This window comes from Antrostomus carolinensis, unplaced genomic scaffold, assembly GCF_000700745.2.
Source record: "Antrostomus carolinensis isolate BGI_N321 unplaced genomic scaffold, ASM70074v2 scaffold17468, whole genome shotgun sequence".
In the NCBI taxonomy this organism is placed as follows: domain Eukaryota; kingdom Metazoa; phylum Chordata; class Aves; order Caprimulgiformes; family Caprimulgidae; genus Antrostomus; species Antrostomus carolinensis.
In genome coordinates this window covers 1-9,523 of record NW_010332463.1, presented here as the reverse complement: position 1 = coordinate 9,523, position 9,523 = coordinate 1, and the positions used below count along the sequence as shown (strand labels likewise).

General features: G+C 47.4%; 1 protein-coding gene across 1 annotated transcript; it reads left to right on the top strand.

The window, feature by feature from the left end:
* Positions 1-1,817: 1,817 nt before the first annotated feature.
* Positions 1,818-7,702, top strand: BOK (BCL2 family apoptosis regulator BOK; the record flags this gene model as incomplete). The annotated part of the gene is made up of 3 exons (XM_010173536.1): positions 1,818-2,040; positions 5,973-6,101; positions 7,637-7,702. Coding segments are annotated over exons 1-3 (418 nt in total), but the record flags the coding sequence as incomplete, so codon positions are not given.
* Positions 7,703-9,523: the final 1,821 nt, after the last annotated feature.

Genomic DNA, 9,523 nt, shown 5'->3' with positions numbered 1-9,523 from the left:
CCCCCAGTGACACAAATGCCAACATGGGGATTACTATTATTATTATTAAATTGTTCTTATCTTACTATACAAGTCTCCTTCCCCTTGCCCCCCAATTCTCTCCCCTATCCCCTGGCTGGGGGGGAGTGAGTGAGCGGCTGGGTTTGACTACAGCCCAGTGCCAGCCCAGTGCAACCACCAGTCTTTTTGGCACCCAAATCACCACACATATGAAAATGACTGGCCAACATCGTGTCTGCACAAGGCACTGTGGGAATTCACTGGGAGCTATTCCTATTCCAGCAGTGCATCCATCGCTGTCTGTTACATGGGGTAACCTGGTCCAGAAAGTACATTCTTACCATCACGCTGAAGAGGAGTCCTTGAATAAAGCCCCTGCACGATTGCAGCTGAACACCAGGGAACCTCCTTAAGAGAGAAGAAAGGGGAGGAGAAAGCCTTGCTCTCAGCTCTAGCAACCCCACCTCCCGATTATTCCATCTTCCTTACAAGGTTAAAGCAAGAAGCTCTCCTCTTCGCCTGTGTCCCTTAAAAGCAGCAGAGGATCCCCGAGGATCCCGGTGGGGTGCAGCCGGGATGCGGGGCTGATGGAGATGGGGAAGGAGACACTGGTGAGAACCTGCGGAGAGCAGGGCAGGGAAGGTTGGTTCTCTCCAGAGGAGAAGAGCGACAGTGTCCTATGAATCCTAAACCAGGTGTTCATTGATGCAGATCTTCCAAAGCAACATGAAAGCAAACCCAAAAAGAAATCACTGAGGGGGGAAAAGGCAACACAAGAGGTAAACAGATTTTTCATTGGGACAATGGCTTTATTTTGTTTGAAAATCGTTATTGTCAGTAGATGTCTAAAACTGGGGACTGAGAAATACATTTACTATTATCTGAATAAAGACTGGCCTGACTCTGACTTCAGAGGCAGCACTAAGTTTAAAAGTCGGATCAAGAAATTAATTCAGGTACCTCTGAATAATTTTTTTTTTTCAGGCATTCACTCTTGAAAACTCTTTTTTAAAAAAATCTGCTTTTCTGTTTTGCTCTCTCTGCTGTTGCTTAAGGTTTTTGAGAAGTAGTATGCACATTGATTTGGGGGAGGGGAGGGGGGTAGAATGTGAAAAAAGAGAAAAAGAGTAACAGAATCAAAACCTAAACTGAAAATGTGGGAAACTGTCTTTAGTGAGATATTCCAAATGCTCTGGTAGCCCTGTTCTTGCAATACTGCCATTTCTTCAGCAAGATCCATGACCTACTGAGCTGGAATGTCTGTTGATATCTTGTGAGGTTACTGTACCTGGTATTTAGGAATCAGTTTTTTGTTTGTTTGTTTGTTATTTTCCCAGTTTAATTGAAACAAGCTGAGATTGTCTACACATTCTGTGAATTGTTTCCACATTCTGACTATCTAGTCTCTCTGAAGGGTAATTCTGGGGCTGCTGAATCTGAACTGGGAAAGAGGAAACACTTTGATAGTTCAAAAGCGCAGCCGGTGAAAGTCAGAGCAGCTGAAAGGCAGAAGAATGTCCCTTGTCTGGAAGATGCACCAAGATAGAGGTTTTGCAACTATCCTGCTGACTTTAGTGTAACTGTAAGGTATAATACATGGGATTGTGATTTACGTCTCTGCAGTGCTAGAGGGGTTACAGATGCTTTTATTCACCAGGTAAAATGAACAACTGGCCTTTTGAGAAAAGCTGCTGGGAGCTGTGACAAACCAAGAGACCAGAGGATTGATTACGACACGGCTCCTGTGGGTTCTCCTCTAAGGCATCAGCTCAGCCTTCCAGCAAGCGCATGCTGAGGTGGGGTTTCAGCAGCCAAGGATGGAAGTGCTACGCCGTTCCTCAGTCTTTGCTGCAGAGGTGATGGAAGTTTTTGACAGGTCTCCCACTGACAAGGAGCTCGTGTCCGAAGCCAAGGCTCTCTGCAGAGACTACATAAATTCGAGGCTCATTCGAGCAGGTGTCAGCTGGAGCAAACCTGAGCACAATGCACCAGTGCCTGGCGGTAAGCTGGCCGAGGTGTCCACCATACTGCTGAGACTAGGTGAGTCCTGTGGGTACAGGTGGGAGCTGAAACCTGTAGGGAGCAATTCAGGCCAGGCTAAGGTTTCTGGAACTGATGAGTGCCAAAAGACTTTTCATGTGATGATACAGAGGTTTTTTCTTCTCTGCTTTGTGCATTTAGATTTGTTTTTTATGATCTTCCCTAAACAGCTCCTTTCCTTGCATTTTCTCAGTCCCTTGGAGCACTGCTCAGCACAGCATTTCTGCAGAGCTCTTTTTTTTTTTTCTAAGGACTTGAAACAACTTAAAAGCATGATGCAGTCCAAGAAAGCCCAACAGCAAACTCATTTTATCTGCGTAAGACTCCAGCTGTGTAACAGTTTTCACAGTAGTTTCAGTAGTCTTTCTCAGCTTGGCATTTGAACAGGTCTTGCAGTGTTTTCTCCAGACACCAGTGACTTGGCTGCTGTGATGCAGCCCAAGCTGGCACCTCATAGAGTACTGCTACCTCTAGCCTTGGGCTTCATCAGTTGCTTACTCACCTGCAAGGACATTTAATTTGGGGGCAGTTGCTTAGACCGTGTGTGTTGGAGATTTTATAAAAGCCACTTTTCGATAACAGTGTGTTGACAGTGTGGTTAATTTTCCTTTGCCTACCTTAGTAGTTCAGCAAGACATGAGTTTTCTCGCTGTTTGTTGGAGCAAGGAGGAGTTGGCTGATGCCACCTAACTTACACTGCCATTCAGTGCCCAGACTAGACTGCTGGGGCTGCAGGAAGAGCGATCTGAAGGTTATGTCTGTAGGCAGTTATGTGAAGATGTGCTCTGGAGTTGTGCTTGTACCAGGAACGCCCTCTAAGACAGTTGCCTGGCCTTTTGCTTTAGGTTTTAGCCTCCTGCATGGTCAAGTCTACCCATTTGTCTTTTGGGATCTGGATAGACTCATTCTTGGAAGTTTGCTTCCAACATCCCTCTTTCCTTGCAGGCTGGTCTATTAATTCACATCTGCCACTAGCATTTGCTTCTGATTTAATTACACCAAAGTTCAAATAAATCTGGTGAAGCTGGGCCTAATCAACTGAGGACCAGGCTGGTCTCCCCACTTTCTCCCCTTTCTTTGTGCTTCTGTTTGATATTATCACAAGTTTCTTTTTAAGGCATAGCTGTGTTTCTTTTAACTGACTTTTCTCTTTCCCCCATTAATTATTTTTCACTTTTTCTCTCCTATGCTGACTTTACTTCTATATTTTTTTTCCAGTGGTTGTTTGGTCTTTAGGATTTTTTTGTTCTGGTGTCAATCTCACTGCCTCTTTGTTCTCCATTTCTTCTCTGCCAGGGTTGGGAGTTGACATTTGTTTGCTTTCAACCAGATCTTCTGTGGGTGGCCAGGAGCATGTTAAAGGGCAAGCAGGTGGCAGACTGGATCTGAAGGCGTCTTCTGGATGACTCTCGTTACTTATTTGTGTCCAGATGGAAAGATTTGGCTGATAGTCACAGGAACTTGGCACCTTCTCTGAGCAAATCTGTTTGGAGAGTGGTACCCATGCAACAAGAAGGGTGAGCAGTCCTCTGGATTAGGGTGAAGAGTTGTTTCTGAACTGTTTGTTCAGAAACGCTGCCTGCCACATGGCCCGTCCTGTTCTTTTCCCCTTTGCAGTTATAACCACTACAAGGCCAAGTGGTGTCCAGCCACCTGCCAGGAGCAGTAGTCCTTAGCTGCTTACTAAGCAGTGTAACAAGCCAGACCAGTTTTTATTCCGTGATAGTGCTGAGAAACCTGTGGAGATGAGAAGGCAGAGTATTTCCCAGCCCTCTCTCATGTGCCAAAGCAGTAGAAAGTCTGATGAAGTGGCTGGTGGGCACAGGTCTTGGGGAGTGAGAGCCCATTAGCTCAGTGAGGCTTAGCAGCTAATTAGTGCAATTAATGAGTCACAAGTGGTAAAACCTAATGGTATGGCCAAATGAGACACCCCAGACCAACTTGCCGTATGTGTCAGAGATCTGGTTTATCTCAACTTGTCTTTCCAGTGTCTAAGGCCCAGGCAAGTGCCCTTTCACCGCTGTGCTGAGCTTCTGCCTGTGGGAACTATCACTGCTGCCCTAGTTATTCCTCTGTGATAACTGAAGGAAGGAGAAGCACAGAAATTGCTCTAAATGTTGCAACATGCACAATTGGGCATCTGAACATGGACACCGAAGACTGCCACCAATGTAACATGCTGCTGGAGAGGTCCTGGGGCCGCAGGGACAGGGAGTCTCCATGAGCCTGGGATAGCTTTCCTCTGCTTTTCTTCCTCTGCTTTTCTTCCTCTGCTTTTCTTCCTCTGCCTGCTTTCCTCTGCGTTGCTGCAGGGCAGGTCCTGCTTCAGCAGCATGTGAGCCTCCAACCAAAACCTGATCTCATCTGGGGCCTCCAGGCATTGCTTGTTCAAAGCTGTAACAGTGGGAGGCTACCAAGCTCTGATCCCAGCCTCCCATGGCTCCCTCCCAGCTAACCGGGCAGGGCTATCCCCGTTTCCTCGCATTTACAGGGAAGCCTGTGTGCTTCCTGAGAGGAGAAAACAGCTGTTAAGTAGTGCAAGTAACGTTTCTTCTTATCAGGGCTGACCATGTGTCGACAGGATTTCCTGCTGCCATCAGATTGTGTGGGACAGTCCCACACACACATAGGGCCTGGAGAGCTCATCTGTGGAATTCTGTAGAGCTGGGCTTTGCCTTTGCTGTGTGTAGTGCCAGTGACCAGTCAGATGAATTAAGGTCCAGTAGCTAATGACTGTAACAACCTCCTGACTGGGGTGTCATCTTCCTTTTCAGTCCCCATCTAAATTAAATTTTCTGGAGGGTCAGTTGCTCTTTGACTAGGGCAAGTCATCTGGGTCATGCAGTGGGATGTAAAGCTGTTGTGACAGCTCTCCTCTTCCCCCTGGGTGCTCCAGAGCACCCTTGTGCAGGAGAGACACAGTGTCCTAAATCTAAACCAAACAGGACTCTCCACACAGAAAGGCCCTTGGTCCCATGCAACATTTGCATTATGTAATGCTCCTACAGCAGCTCTGCAACCTGCATTAAGTATCTGTGAACCCCTGTAGAGAGAGAAATCCATTGGAAACTGGGCTTTCATAATTCTACTGTTCAAAAGGGGTTTGTTTTGCTACAGAGGAAAAGCTTTACGGCTGTTGCCCAAGCTCCAGAGCACACACCTGTGGGAGGAGGTTCTCTGCTTGTCCTTGAAGACCATCTTAGTCTTCAAGCGAGGCTAACACCTCCAAGCATTTCCCAGCTGGGAAGAAAACAACCTGGAGTTTAAAGCAAGTGTCTGTGTGTGTGTTGGGAACCTTGTTGCTGAGAAGTCAGCCAGGCAAATGAACATCTCTAACCATTTGGAGGAGAGAAGGAATTGCAGATCGTCACTTGGTGCCTGCGAGCGTAGAATAGCTGAGCTGATAGTCTCTTTGGTCTGTTAATGTTCTGTAGCTCTGGGTGGATTCTTGGCTTTCATCAGCCTCCAGCATTCTTGAGTTGCTCTCATCTTGAGGCTTTTTTGTACAAGTCTGATGGGGTGTTGAGAAAGGGCATTATCTCTCAAAAGCTTATGTGGATGTACATGCCTCCTCTTCACTTCTGAAGAAAAATGAGGTGGCTTTGCTTATCTGAGGCCTGTCTCCTGTGTTGGAGGAAAGGCAAGCATCCAGCCTGGGAACATCATTTACGTCAGGGATTACTGCAGCCACTGCCTGTCCCCACTCCCTTTAGACGTCCCATGCACAGGAGATACTAGGAAAGCAGGGTGCAGGTGGCAGGGGGTTGCATCTAAATGACCCTAAGCACTCTGCTGCATGTTTAAAATAAGGTGGAGCTGGGGTGAAGTCTCTTCAGCTAGAGGAAGATGTGGGATGGCCCCAGCTGTAATTCCTAAATGATGAGAGCAGGACTTGGTGTTCTGCATGCTGACTCCTGACTGTTTCTTTCCAGGGGATGAGCTGGAATACATTCGCCCCAACGTCTACCGGAATATTGCCCGCCAACTGAACATCTCGCTGCACTCGGAGACAGTGGTGACAGACGCCTTCCTGGCAGTAGCTGCACAGATTTTTACTGCAGGTACCATGCCCTCACAGATATGTAGACAGGACTAGGCAAAAAGGAACAGGATGGAGCCCTCTCTCACAGAGAAGGCATGGTTGTGGGATGGCTTGCAAGATGGGGCATGGTTTTTGAAAGGGCTGTGGGCAGTTTGGCAGTGTGCCCTGCTTTAATGATTTAATGAGAACTCCTCTGTGCTCTGTTGTTCTCGCAGGGAAATGCCCTGGTTTATTATACCCTCCTGGCAGGTTCTTGCTTGTTCTAGAAGGCACCTCCTGCTCTTCCTCCTTAGGAGGTGGTGTTACCTCACTGCACAGGGAGGTCACTCATTTCAAGCTCCTTTGCTCACCATTGGCAACTGGAGACGATTCATTACATGGGAGTCTCCCTTGTTCCAGCTCACGCCGCTGGTGCTAGGAGCCAGAACCAACTCATCACAGGGGAGTTCCTCTCTTTCTGGCTTCCTTTTCCCCAGCAACAGCCAGAACTGCAATGGAGCTGCTGCTTCTCCTTTCTCATACTCAGAGAGATGGGAACATCAGCCCTTGAGGCTGGCTGTTCCAGACAAGCAGGTGCTTTGAGCTTTCTCACTGCTTGGACATGAATGTTCTTCTGCTTCTGTTTGACTGGTCCCAAAGACGATTGTCAAAAGATGATTGCTCCTGTGAGGAAACCTCAGCCTCCCTGAAAACAGTACCTGCCTGCCATTGGGAATGCAGTCTGGGGGAATCAAGGGAAGAGAAATATTTTACATGGAGATTTATGGCAGGCAAGTCCTGATACGGTTGTAGGATTTCTGTGGTGTCTCCTGCTGTTGTCCATGGAAGGGACAGTAGATATTAGAGACTGGAAACAAAAAAAGAAAAGAAAAGAAAAGAAAAGAAAAGAAAAGAAAAGAAAAGAAAAGAAAAGAAAAGAAAAGAAAAGAACCCAACAACCAAACAACAAGAGACCCCCCCCAAAAAAAACCCCCAAACCCCAAGACAGCTATTCGTGAGCAGCATAGCACTGTGAAAACACTGACATGGGAAGTGTCACAGGAGGCATTAATTCTTGTTACTTTTGGAGTAGTTGGTACAGGATAGATGTCCAGGTTTCTGTTGTACTTTCAAATACACTTCCTCTCTCAAAATCTTTTGCTCTTGACTATCAGCTATGCATCTTTATGTGTATGAACTGCATGGGAACCACTGACACCCTAGAGAAGCTCTGTGCTGACATCCTGGACTTCAGATCTGAAGTGTGTCATGGTGGAGAGCACAGATACTCTGCAGAGTCACAATAGATGACAGAATAGATGTCTGAGAGGGACTGCTCTCCTCGCAGGTCAAGCAGGACAGATTTACTCCCCAGATCAGGGAAACTGAAGCTGTGTCCTAGGAAATGGATGGAATTGGATTCTGGAGGCAGTACTGCAGCCCTCGGCATCCTTTCAGAGCGTGCCTGGAATGCAGATTGCCTTTGGGAGGCCACATGGGCTCAGAAAGCAAGTATGGCAGGAATGTCTGAGCGTGGCTGTGTTCAAAGTGTGGGTGCCCTATCTTGTCACTTAGTTCTGAGCGTCAAGGCCTACAGAAGAACGAAGGTCAAGTTTGCCGGCTCAGGTATTTGCATTGCAGGTAAGTAGGTTATCTTCTTAGATTACTAAGAGTGACTACATCAGACTTAGATGACTATAGCTGGCCCACCTCCAGAGCTGGAGTGACACAGGGAATGAAGCCAGAAATGTGGATAGCTGCAAGTGGAACAGACTCTGTGTGGTGCTGTGCTGCATAAACATGATGCTGAGGAGAAAGCCCTGCTCTCAGTAATGTATATTGAGACCTGGGTTTTTTCGGTGTTCTTCAACTTCTCAGCTCAGGAGTCAAGTGAAAAGGGTGGATGGTTTAAAAGCTAGAAGTTGTAATCTTGGTTCTAAACTTGGGGTTTTCAAGGTAGTAAGAATGGGATCTGGCAATGGTAGAGTCTTTGGGAACATGGTAGAAGCCCAGGCTCAAGCTCTGTTGCTTGTGCTGCCCCTTGTCTGGAGACAAAATGCTGTATAAATGTCTGGCAGTTGGCTGGCTGCACGGGGTGTGGGTTCAATCCTTCCTGATGCTCTGTACACTCCATTTTTTCTTCTTTCTTATCTCTGCCTCAGAGCAACTAACAGGATAACCTGTGAGCAAGAAGCTGGGGTTGTGTCTCCACTTGCTTTTATCAATTCATTGCTGTAATTTCTCTTGCTAGAAGGCTGATGAGTGGCAGAGGGGGAGGAGTTTGCTGATTTTTAGCATTCCTGGATCCCAGCTGAAGTCTCAAGACTCAGCAGTTAATGTTAAATCCAGCAAATCAGAGTTGGCTGTGGCAGCCAGACATTCATTCCTATTTTTTTTCTTAGGTCAGAGGAAAGAGGCTCTTACTGAGCAAAGGAAACCAGAGACTCAAGTTCAGTCTGAGTTTTCATGCCAATTACCAATGGCTAAAGCATCTCAGCCTGTTTTCCACTGTCCGGTTTATTAAGAAAACAGTCTGACACTGCAGTGCCTAGACAGTCTGGGGAGCCCTGTTAGTCACTCCCTCTCCAGCAAGGGAATGGGGGATTTTGACCCTATCTTGCTGGAGAGATTTTCTCTTTAATCTTTTACATGGCCTTCTTTGACATTCTGGTCTGGTTTTGAGTCTTCACGCTGTACCTCTGGCTGTGCTCACTTCCTGTCCACACTGTCTACAAGTCTTAATTTAAGCACAAGCCCTGGATGGACCTCTCAGGAAGGCTCTCTCTGAGAACATCTGGCATCCTTCTTGGTCCCACTGCATGGGTACGTTGTGCCATATTCAACTTTACAACTTTCTCTAGGGCCACAAAATTGGGGAAGGGTTTAGAGGGGAAGCCGTATGAGGAGAGGCTGAAGTCGCTTGGATTGTTCAGCCTGGAGAAGAGGAGACTGAGAGGAGATCTCATCACAGTCTAGAACTTCCTCCCAAGGGGAAGAGGAGGGGCAGACGCTGATCTCTTCTCTCGGGCCACCAACGAATGCCAGGAGCAGAGGAAATGGCAGGAAGATGTGCCAGGGGAGGCTGAGGTTGGCCATGAGGAAAAGGTTCTTGAGGCAGAGGGTGGTGGAGCACTGGGACAGGCTCCCCAGGGAGGTGGTCATGGCACCAAGCCTGACAAGATTGCAGAAGCATTTGGCCAAGGCCCTCAGACACATGGTCTGAATGTTGGGATTGTCCTGTGCAGGGACAGGAGTTGGACTTGATGATCATTGTGGGTCCCTCCCAACTCACAACATTCTATGATTTTCTGTTCCAGTTATCTTGGGTTTGGCTTTTCTCTGTGTCGTGGTTTGACCCACAATTGGGACCATGTGGTCCTACATTCACTCCCCCAACACAGTGAGATGAGATGGGAGTCACAACAAAGCAAGCACGGGATTAGGAATGCAGGACAGGGAGGG